General features: G+C 42.0%; 1 protein-coding gene across 1 annotated transcript in view; it reads left to right on the plus strand.

Moving 5' to 3' along the window:
• APC8 (anaphase-promoting complex subunit 8) overlaps positions 1-5,142 on the plus strand; it is a 68,201-nt gene extending 63,059 nt beyond the window's left edge. The window contains exons 3-4 of the mRNA XM_086526828.1: positions 3,023-4,273; positions 4,491-5,142. Of these exons, the coding sequence (XP_086382954.1) occupies positions 3,023-4,273; positions 4,491-4,589 (1,350 nt within the window). The 3' untranslated portion in view covers positions 4,590-5,142. The remainder of the gene's footprint in view (positions 1-3,022; positions 4,274-4,490) is intronic.
• Positions 5,143-12,218: the final 7,076 nt, after the last annotated feature.

Genomic DNA, 12,218 nt, shown 5'->3' on the forward strand with positions numbered 1-12,218 from the left:
AAGACCTCATCAACATACATACCAAATAAAGTAGAGGACAATGGGCTTCCCTGTTTCACTCTGATAGTGGAGTGAACTATGTCAGATATCCCCTCTGGTGTGCGTACATGACCCATGACTGAATTGTACAATGCCATAATCTCCATATCAGCTCTGTGGGTACCCCTAATTCCATAACTCGGCGCATCAATCTGGCCCTCCGTACTGTGTCAAAAGCTTTGCGGGAGTCCACAAAGCTGCAATATATCCGTCTACCATGTGCTCGACCCTCCTCAATGATAGCTCTGAGTGTAAAGACATGATCGAGTGTGGAGAAACCCCTCCTGAAACCAGCCTGTCCAGGTGCCCGTATGCCCATAGTCTCTACCCAACTGCTTAGCCTATGCTCAAGGATGGATGCATACAACCGTGCCAATGTGTGTCCTACCATGATAGTACCGTAATTCGCGGCACTGTGGGGTCTCCTGTCTATAAGATAGGTATAATAGTAGACAATCTCCAAGACTCAAGAAAGCCCTCACACATGACACGGTTGAACAACCGTGCAAGCATCTCTGCCAACAAGTCTCAAGCATGTATAATGTGCTCTGCTACCAAACCCTCATGATCCTGTGCCCGTCTGGTCTTCATCCTGTCAATGGCCTCCTTTACCGTCTTAGTGGTAAAGAGGTGCTCGTAGCCGGACATGGTTGTGGTGGATCTGGTAGTGGTGGCTGTCCAGGTACAGTGTATAATGATGCTGCATACTGCCCCCATATCTCCATAGAAGTAATCACTGGTGGGGGAGACTGCTCATGGAATAGACGCCAAGCCTCTCTTGAATCTCTACTAAGGAAGAGCTGATATAAATCCTGCTCCATCTGGACCAAGCTCGCTTCTTCCGTCGTACTAGTCGTCGTGTAGCAATACGAGACTGTCTATATGTGATCACTCCCAATGCAAGCTCCCGCTGGATTTGAGCTCTCCTCTGTCGACACTCCTCATCATACCATCTGTTCTTAGGCATGTGCCCAGAGCGACGTGTGTGACCAGCAGGCTGAGTGTGTGGGTATGCCTCTGTCGCTGCCCATGTAATCACTGTCAGCATAGATGTGATCTTCTCCACTGTGTATACTGGCTCTGATGTGCATAAAAGTCTACGGATCTCCTTTGCATAGACTGAGTCAGTCTCTGGTGTAAAAGTATAGTGTGGATGTCTACCACCCCGTGAGGCTTGAGATGTATTGTACTCAAAGGAGACTGATAATGTCAAAAGTGCATGATCTACTGCTATCCCAACAGGCTTGGGCCCCATGTAAAATACTGAATGTTAGAGATAAAGCTCGGATGTGTCAGAACATAGTCTACAGTACTGGCCCCATGTCTGTGGGGAAAACGAGTAAAACCTGTAGATGATGGGAAGGTCGGTAAGCCATTCAGTATGGCTAAACTGTGAGTAGTCGTCATCTCCCTGAGGTATCTCCCATACTCTGTATGCTTTCTGTCCTGTGAGCATCTCTCAAGCCCCATCTCCTCTGGCTCTAGCTCTCTGAGCATCTCCTTTGAGGTGTCATAGAAAACCGTCTGTGAACTGCCTGTACGGGCATTGAAATCCCCCAATAGTATGATGTCTGCATCCTTGGAGAACTCCCAAATATCATCATCAAGTACAGAGTAAGGAGACTGTCCTCTGGGTGAAGCATATATTGAAGTGCTGGGAGGAAAATAGCATATGGCGATGTACAAGAAACGTCCAGTCTCTGCTCTCAGCCTCACCCACATGTATCTGGCCTTATCATCTCTCCGAACTATGTGCAGTAGTGGCTGGAGCTCCTCTCTGAAAAGAACTGCTACACCTCCTGATCCTCTAGTCCCAAGCTCAGATCTGGTGCATGTCCGGCAAGCTGTCTCCCATCTGTATCCTGATACATGCGGCATCAACTGTCCTGGAGCCTGATGAGTCTCTGAGTAGAAAGCAATGTCTTTGTCTCTGAAGCTGTCCTCAAAGGCCCCCACATCAAGTCTATACGAACCATTACAGTTCCAAACTGCCATCTTGAGAGTGTCTCACACCGTCATGTAGAGCGGCGCTTTGTAATCACTACTCGCCCATCTCTGTAAAAGGCTAACTTTCCCTTCTCCCTTGCTACTATAATCTCCTGCATGACCTCTCTCATATGTGCAAGTTGTGAGAGGGTAAGGTCATCTCCTAAAAAGATACCTGTTTTCTTGAGGGTTGGCCTCTTCTTTAAAAAGTCTTTCTTTTCTTCCATGGAGGGAAAGCGCAAAATGAGAGCCCGTTCGTTTGAACTCTCCCCATTACCTTCATTCTTCTTGCCTAGTCTCCAAGCTTGTATGTGCGAGGGCTTCTCCACCCCCATCATTGACATGAGGCTCTTCACCTCTTGGTCCACCTTACTTGAATCTTTTAGGCCGGTCACTCTCACGTGTAGAGCGTGTACCCTTCTTTGTTGTTCCTCTTCAAGTGTCTTGTTGATGATGACTGGTGTAGCCGGAATGTCCTTGCCCTTCCCCTTCTTGACAACTTCAATCCACTTTTCAGCCTCTTCCACCTTCTTTTGCGTTTTGGAGAGAACCTCCACCCATGAGGTCTTCTTTTCTCCTTCCTCCTTTATCTTTGACTTGCGCTCGTATAATATTCAGCTCATCTATCATTGATGGCTGAATTTCTCCATCTTCAAAGCGTCCTCTCTCTTTAGTTTAGGCAAGTTCCTTCCGAAGTGCTGAGATGTTACCTTTTAGAGCTTGAATTTCAGCCCGGAACTCTTTGCGCTCTAGTTCGCTCGCCTTTTCCTCCCTCTTTTTCCATTCAAGAAGTGAGCTCTTCTCTTTCTTCCACTCATTCATGTGAACTTAGCATTCTTTCAACTCTCTTTCAATGGCTGTCATCCTCTTGCTTGTGACCATGAAGTGGACCGCCATCTTTCTTGCTTGTTTGTTTGACTTCCAAGCTTGAGAGAGAGAGAGAGAGAGAGAGAGAGAGAGAGAGAGAGAGAGGCATGTAATCTTTTTACTAGAAAAGGCAGGAGAGAAGAGGAAAGAAGAAGAGATCATTGAATCAGCAGGTCCTTTAGGGAAAAGTGATGCCTTAAATCCAGAGCTGGCAGGGCTGGAGCAGGAACTTGGCAGGTTATTTGCAAAGAGGAATCTTGACCCTTTTGGAACATACTTGTATGGGGTAGTTTTGCATGAACTGGATCGAAAAGCAGAAGCTCGTGCTGCTCTTTGCATGTCTGTGAATGCTTATCCTTGGAACTGGAGCGCTTGGCTCGAACTTCAGGCACTTTGTAGTGATCATGATAACCTTTCAACCCTGGATCTACATGATCACTGGATGCGGGATTTTTTTACTGCAGCTTTCTGCCTGGAATTACAGAAAAATACAGAGGGTCTTTCACGTTACCGCACACTGCATGCTGTTTTCCAAAACAGTGACTATATTCTCTGTCAAATCGCTACAGCGCATTATAATTTAAGGGAGTTTGATGAGGCTGAACACCTCTTTGAAGAGCTTCTTCGGACAGACCCTTACAGGATGGAGGGCACGGACACGTACTCCAATATTCTTTTTGTCAAGGAATGCTTTGCAGCTCTGAGCCATTTAGCTCACAAGGCTGTGCTAACTGACAAATATCGGCCAGAGACATGCTTCATCATTGGAAACTATTACAGCCTGAAAGCTCAACATGAGAAGGCGGTTTTATACTTCAAACGAGCATTAAAGCTAAACAGGAAATATCTGTCTGCCTGGACACTCATGGGGCACGAGTATGTGGAAATGAAGAATACAGCTGCGGCTATAGATGCATATCGTAGAGCAGTGGATATCAACCCGAGAGATTACAGAGCCTGGTATGGGCTCGGTCAGACTTATGAGCTTCTTGCTATGCCCTATTACGCTCTTTACTACTATCGCAAAGCCACCCAGCTGCGTCCGCAAGATGCACGGATGTGGTGTGCAATGGGGCAGTGTTACGAGAATGAGAACCTGCAAATGCATATGGCTGCTATCCGATGTTATCGAAGGGCAGTTAATAATAATGACAGGGAAGGCATAGCTTTGCCCAAGCTTGCAAAGCTTCACAACTATCTTGGCCAAAAAGATCAAGCAGCATTTTATTACAAAAAGAACCTCGAAAGGATGGAGAGTGATCAGACAGAAGGTTCTGATATTGTTGATGCACTTCTGTTTCTGGCGCAACATTGTAGAAATCAGAACCGGCTTGTTGAAGCAGAGCAGTACTGCACCCGGCTGCTCGATTATGGTGGGCGGGTGAGGTCTCCCTACTCTCAAGTCTTGTTGTTCTGGTTAATGTTTGTTGTTCTCTGTTTGAAGTTTTGGATCATGAAAGAGCAACAGGCCATCGTTCTAGCGACTTTAATGAAGTTTCATTGCTTGCTTGATTGTTAAGACTCTTTGCGATCTTAATTGAGAGGTTTGCATGGAAGTTTTATTGATTGCTTCGCTTATCTTGCATCTGATTAATCAGGCAAAAGAGGATGCAAAGGCTTTACTTCGTGACATTAGAAGTGTGCAGCAACATGCCTCGGCGCAAGCGTCCATGGATTTCGAGCAGTTAACACCTTAAATGCAATAAAGGTCTTGCTATGTCATGGCAAGCAACTCTTTTTCTTCATCATCCTCCTGAGCATCCAATGTTGTAGGTTGGAGATGCAGGATAACGGGCATGCATTTGAAGTCATGCGAGGTACTAGCAAATTTGACAGCTAGGGGGGACGAGCCAGGTTTTTGAAAGAGGGGTAGTTGTCCCAAGTCTGTGTGCATGGCCTCGCCAGTTCTGTTCTTAGGTCTGGACAAGGGATTTGAATGCTAGAAATGACCATCTTTATGATGGTTCAAGCCCTCCTTGTTCAGCTTATGATTATGATTCCGTGATCCATCAGAGTGCAGTTAAAAGTCTTGACGGCTAGATATAATTGCTCTTGGTGGTCATATCATATTCATTCTGTTGCAAAGGTCTGAGCATCATTTTTCACAGGAAGATGCTGACTTTCAAATACTGGAGCCAGGCTTCTGCAGTTACTTGAGAACGGAGTGTAATCTTGCAAGGAAAGAAATCCTGCAGTTCCAGGAGTATTCAATAGTGAATCATGAAAAGTTAAGTGTTGTCGATGTTGGAAGGGTGCCATTTCTGACCTCATCGTGAGTATCCCACCCTCTTGGTTATGAGGCAATGCTCTCTCTGGAGATTATTTACTTTCCTTTAATATATTGTGGCATAGTTGCTCTTGTTCCTGTTTCATCTAATCTGACATTTTGTAGTATTGCCGCTTTCATTCCTCAATTTTCTCTGATCCTTTCTCTCTTTTTTTAATGATGCCTGGGTCTTTATGTAGTTCTTGAGTGAAATTTCGGCCTCTTCCAAGTTTAGCCTGTTTCTTTGTGTATTTGCAACATGGAGTGGAGGGCTGGTTTTGATCACTATTTAAACCTGTGCGGGCTGGGCTGTCTTGGACAATCGAGAAAGGTGAGCCTTTACGAAATTTAGTGTCGTTTGCTATAGTCTGTTGTTGAAATCGCGTAGCTCAGTTGGTTGAGCCTTTGTGATGTAACCCCAAGGTTGAGGGTTCAAGGCTCACGGGTTGCTCCCGAAGGCTGTTACCAACGTCTCCATTGGGGAAGTCGTTCCCACATTATGGCCCTTGTTGGTCTGATTGTAAATACATAGATATGTATAAAGTTCTCCCTACTATGTTCCCTCTTGCTAATATCTATGAGCTCTGAGCTAATGTCCTGTTTGTCATGCTTGTTGCTGAGCTTGCTCCATTCACCACTATTTAGGCATGCTATGATACTTCAGATATTAGAGAGGAAGAGTTTTGTTATTTGGTTTGCTTGCATAGACTTGTGAGCATGGATGAAATGGGCTTGCTGGAATCATTTACCAAGGTCAAAATGGCATCATTTCCAAGAGTTAGGATGCTCCATGATAAAACCACCCATACATATGCTTTCTTAGGGATGCTTGGAAATGGAAAGAGGACGAGGAACTTTTGTGGCTTATCTTTCACTTTTTACTAAACCATGCATTGTCTTTGTGTCTAATAAGCCAAAAGAAGTAGCTTGTGTCACATTGGACACGCCTTGGTCCTCTATGCACCATAGGATAAGGTCTTGGTTGCACAAATTTGCTTGTTAATCATACTTGAGAGACATTAGGTATTGAAATGGATATAGCTTCAAAACTTTTCAATAAATCCTCCTCAAGAACACAAATGGAGTATCTATTTCATTTACATGCATGTTTGGTGACAAGTTTATGTCTTTGTAGTGTGGCTTGATTAATAAGATTTATACAAGGTTGAGTTCCACAAAAAATGCATCTTTTCTTGGTTTTAACTTGTAGCTCTTGTCACAAACAATATTTGATTTTTCGTTATGGGCTTTGAAAGACCAAAATTTGCCTCCCATTCCGTTCGTTGAAAAAGTCAAAGTTTTGTTTAATATATATATGAGAGATGAAAACTCGACTTTCAAGGACATTCTCTGTTGTGAAAAGTAATTGTCTATTGGAAATGATTTATGAACATGAGAAGAAAACTTGTTTAAGAAGTTGAAGGCCTAGGAAAAAGAGCTTAGAAGTTTGATGATGTTTTCAAGTTAGATTTTTTCATGAATTTCTGAATATAGCATTCATTTGACATATAAAAATTCTATGTTTTCTTTGTCTTATCCTAGCCATTGATGGACAAGACGTCAAATTTTTGTTTGTGGCTTTAGATAATAAATCGAAAGATTTGATACGAAAATAGGATATTGTAGAGTCTCTAAGACACTTGAATGTCCACTTCCAAAACTAATCATGCCAAACCTTGCACATGCCTGGGGTTTGGTTTTCATTGATTGCAACGTTGTTTGGCTTGAGAGAACAACGTTGAGCATATAGATTTATTAAAACAATGCTATGTCTACACTCATATTGTAGGATGTCTTGTAGGTCCACATTTCACGAAGGTAACATTTGCTTCCAAGTGCTTTTGTTCCTTTCGGCTATCTTTGTTAGTGGTGAGCGTAATGCTCTCAGATTTTCCACGTGCTTACAAGTGCCAAGATGTTGACTTATGGTGAGTAACCATGAATTAAATGACCAAGGTTGCAATCAATCAATTAACAAGTGAGTGCCTTGGTTGCATAGACTCTCCATTGGTAAGCCAAAGGTATATAGGCTTGCTCATATAAGATAACTTTATTTTGGGATCTGTACGTTGTGCTCACCAAGGATTTTGTCTATTTTGTAAACTAGTCTATTGCCATATTGATGTATTGGCTTCAAAGTCAAGCCTTAGCAAGAAGTCTTATACGAATTGTGGGTCCTAATGGAAGTATAGTGCACTACTAGAACTCAAGCACTTTGGCATGCATCACACCGATTCAAAAAGTAATTTGCGTCCATGAGAATTAATGGCCACCATAGCCCCAAAAGCCCTTATAGTTGTGGAACTTGAGATTTGTCCTACTCATATTCCTTAGTTGGAGTACGCGAGTACCTCTATATAATTTGATTTTGACACACACTCTAAAGGTTGAATCCGTCCCTATTCTATAGAGTTGGTTGACAATAACTTTATATTACTGCACTCGGTGGCTATTGGCCACAATATGCCTTTACTGACCTTACCCATTGTCAAGTAATTGAAATATCCTCCGATGTGGGCACCTTCATAACGTGATGAAGAATCACTTACGGGGTTAGGCCAAGAATTTCGCACTACGAAATTCTTTATGTAGTTTATTGCATCTTATTTCACCATTGACTAGTAGTATCCTTACCATTTGACCAATCTTACTATTTGTCCATGCAATAAGTGTTGGTCACAATGTAATATATAAATCTCTTGTAAGATGGAGATGTTATAATCTAGAGAGACCGTCTTTTGAGCACTAGGTTGTCACTTTTCATTTTAAAAATGTCATGCGCACAAGGCAAACTTACTAATTTCATGCACAAAGTAAACTCAAGATTCTTACTTTATTGACCTACTGGGAAAATTAGCAATAGAGAGAAAGAAAACTACCATTTCACTCTATTTTGAAATCCATTCAATTGCAAACAAGGAAACATCTAGTAGCTCATCTCTGCTATCTTCATCAAGGTTCTCAGCCTCCACTCGTAATGTGTCATAGGTTGTCCAATCTTTGGTGCTTTGTGCCTAGATGTACATCAACTTCAAAGTCAAACTCCAAGAACCTTATATTTCCTTTCTTTTTGTGCTAGATGTATCCACTAAATTGAGTATAGCATGCAAGATAATCCACACAGAATATGAACTTCTTTCCAGTTGGTAGTGGTGAAATTTTTGCAGATGTACATGGACAAGCCTTCTCCCTTCATCATGGTGTAGTTCTTTGTTGCTTGATTTCAAATGACTTGTTTAAGCACTAAAAGATTATTTGCACTTACACAAGGCTCCAAAGTATGGCATGGTCTTCCATGGGCACAATGATGGCAGTGTCTTTACAATTGTATGCATCTAGACTCCAACCTTGTAAGGGCATATGCCCCACTCCATAGCAAAAACTATCTTCCATGGGCACAATGATGGTAGTGTCTTTACAATTGTATGCATCTAGACTCCAACCTTGTAAGGGCATATGCCCCACTCCATAGCAAAAACTATCTTATGCTAAGCTTTAAGGGCTATCAACACTTGATTGCAGCTGAGAATCCATAAGGGAATTTTTAGGTTTTTCTTTTCTATTGTCCTTTCCAAGATATGATGAGAAGAAGATGAGAAATCTTATCATCCTAGAACAATCTCAAGGAACAAAATTATGGTGGTAGCGGCATTGACTTGCTTTAGGTTCACATAAATAATCAGCTTTTAATTACTTCGACCATTTTGGTTTCTCCTCCTTCACCTTACTTGGTTTGGTCTTAACTTTATGTGTTGGTGTGAAACATTTTTTCCATTTTACAATTATATTTAAAGTTTTTCATTCCCAACAATTTTTCTTTACCCTTCTCCTTGGTTTCATTTGACTTTGTGGACTATATAGCTTCATCAAAGTATACTTTCCTTCTTTTGTTTTATTTCTTTGCCCTTCTTTCAATGTTGTTTAGGGGAAAACTTTGCATCAGTCTTACAAACATATTTTCAATTTCCTTTAGACATCATGCTTGATACAATCATAAGCTTCTACATGGAATAAGTAGGCTTGCTCACATTGAGTCACTCATAAGGTTGGGTGGTCTCCCCTTGCACAATTTGACTCTTTCTCCTCCTCTCCTCTGGTTCTTGTAACATCATTGGTCTAGGTGAGTTTCCCTCAAAAGTCACAATGGTTTGATTATTAGAGTTGGGGCTTGACCATGTTTGCTTGCTCATTTGGAGAGACATTACGTGTCCTAAGAAATTTTTGTCTAGTCCTTTCTAAAGCTGGCTACACACCAATGGGCATGTGCCCATCCTCCTTTTGGGGTGGATAGGCATGTTTTACACAGCTGCTTGTCCAATGAACTGGTCCATGTTCAACAAAGTGCGTGCAGCCTATTGATTGCGCCCAACTTTTTCTATTGTCAATATGCCGGTTCCATCCTCGCCCAACCTTGGGCAGGGGAGTTTTGTTGTCCATCTTCTTGGGTGCTCAACTTTTTGCTTGTCGAATAGTAGGTTGCCCCTTGGAGTCCATGCCAGCATGCCCGACTTTGGGCGTGCACTTTTCAAGAACTCTACTGAGCTCTTTCTACAAGTATAGTTTCCACTTTTCTACACTTGGATTTCTTTTAGCTTCCTTTTTGACATGAGAGGAGAATCAATGGCCGCTCGCTATCTCATCCATCGGGTAATTCTCCAGATACTTCACATATTTTGGGTTTTGGGGGTGTGTAAGCGGCGTAAAGGACACACTTGCAACCTCCACTCCCTTGGCTCAACACTTACAACACTCTGCTGGACGCTTGTCGGTATGAAGGTGCACCAAGTAACCCAACAAACAACAACACCCCAACAATTCAAAGGAGTGGATATTGTGGGTGCTATGGACATGATGAGCGGGAGTGTCATGCCAAAGGACGGGAGAGCGGCAAATCAACTTCCACGAGCTCACGTGCAACAAGTTGACGAATATCAAATGGGTCACTATGGTATCAGTGTCCTGGTGGATCATTTGGGCAATTAGCCTCTCAACAAGGAGGCTGCCAATGAGTCTTGGGTTGCAATGAAGGGTTGCTATAGAGAGAGAGAGAGAGAGAGAGAGAGAGAGAGAGAGAGAGAGAGAGAGAGAGAGAGAGAGAGAGAGAGAGAGAGAGAGAGAGAGAGAGAGAGGGACAAGGCTTCCATATTGCTGGGAGAGTAGACCTCAGAGGGGTTGAAGGGATTCGCTACTCCTCTTGGTTGTGCATAAGCATCTCTAGGGGGCTTACAGGGGAGCCCTCCTGGGAGTAAGTGCATGTCGAGCATCACATACCCTGTGGTAGTCTCTCCCTTGTAATTAGAGGACTTCCATTGGATATGGGATGACTTCATTGGGCATCTCCTTGTATAAGTCCATGATGGTGAAGGTGTACATGTTGTCTATGCCACAATTGGTCACCTCTAGACATTCTAGCAATCATTGTGGTTGTCCCTCAATGTAGAATTCTGTTTGTTGTTGATGTCCTGAGGAGGACATCCCTATAAGATGTTGTGTCATGTTGCTTGTACTTGGTTTGAACATTTGGAGATTGGAAGACATCTTCGTCTTTGTCAAGGATGCCTTTTATAGGATCATGTTTTTGAATGGATGTGTCTTAGCTATCGTGACCATATTTTGTTCAGTGTTTTATGTGAGACACATTGTGAGGTCCTCATATGTCACTATTAGCGACCTTGCTACATTATAAGGGGATAATATTTTTTAAAGGAAATACAAATGGAAAGGTCATTATTCTATTGTGGTATGGCTTAGTGTTGTTGATGAACTGAGCATACCATTGGTTTTGAAAGTATTTTTTCTCTTCAAAGATGCAATCAAACATCAAGTTTCTATTGACTGCAACATCAATGCATGGAGTTATTGTTGTAAGGTCTTATTTATGCTATCTTGGAATGATATGCAGGTCTTCAACTTTTTCTTAGGTAGTTCAATGCATGGCATGCTCATTTTTAACACAAATTTATGCTATAGAGTGAATACAAGTCTATCTACTACTTAGAATGTTATGCTTCTTCTATGATGGTTTTTGTATGCTCTCTACTCCAAGCAACCAATAGATTGTCTGAGATGGATTCCTCCTTTAATGTATCCCATGGCTTTGTTGTATCTAACATGGCATTGACAGATATGTCAATGATGCTCAAAAACTATGTGTGTAGTTGATTGCCATTCAACATTCTCCATATGTAGTCAAGAAAAAACAAAATCTAGTACCTACTAGTATAACTTATGGAAAATGAAGCTTGATTAATATGCATAATTTTGTATAGCACAAGCTCTTTTGTAGAGCTAGAAAAGGTAGATGAGTTTTCATACATGCAAGCACTCTAGGTGGCTTATTGTAAACCATACACATCATAATTTACTAAACTTTCCTACTTGTCTTCCACATAGAATAAGTCACATGGCTATTGTCTACTACACTTTCATACACGTAGAGGGTGTCCACACACACACTCAGAGGAGTAACAAAGCTCACACCCAACAAACATCCCCTTGTGGTGGGTTTTGTTGCACTTACATAATCCTCCCCTCAAAACACACTACGGGTATTGCACATACGGCATAAGCCTCCCCTTAAATGCATACAAGTAGGTGGGGGGACTCACAATCCTTCCCTACACATAGAGTTAGCACACAAAGTGCTTAATAAATCATTGCTATCATAGACTAAGCCTACATAGTTATCTCCATCGTCAACATTGTTAGCACCAAGATTGATTTTTTATTTGCCTTTTTCTTTGAAATGTTCTTTATGATTGACTTGATGTGGTTTGTTGTACTATACAATACTTTGTAGCACGGTTGTTTTTACCACAAATGTGACAAGGATTCACTTCATAGAAATCTTTGGAAAGGTGATTAGTTCTTTCACAATGTATGCAATTAAGATTCCTTTTGGTGCTTTTGTTGTAGCAATTGTTGGTGACAACTAGAGCTCCTCTAGTGCCTTTGGGTAGGTGTAAGGTTCTTCTTGTACTCTTGAAGAGAGTTGATAACATCTTCAATTTAAGGCATGGGTCGTTCTTTTTTAGCACCATCACAATTTTCCAAAAGTATT

Source organism: Adiantum capillus-veneris, chromosome 13, assembly GCF_014529385.1.
Source record: "Adiantum capillus-veneris isolate H3 chromosome 13, ASM1452938v2, whole genome shotgun sequence".
NCBI classification, from domain to species: domain Eukaryota; kingdom Viridiplantae; phylum Streptophyta; class Polypodiopsida; order Polypodiales; family Pteridaceae; genus Adiantum; species Adiantum capillus-veneris.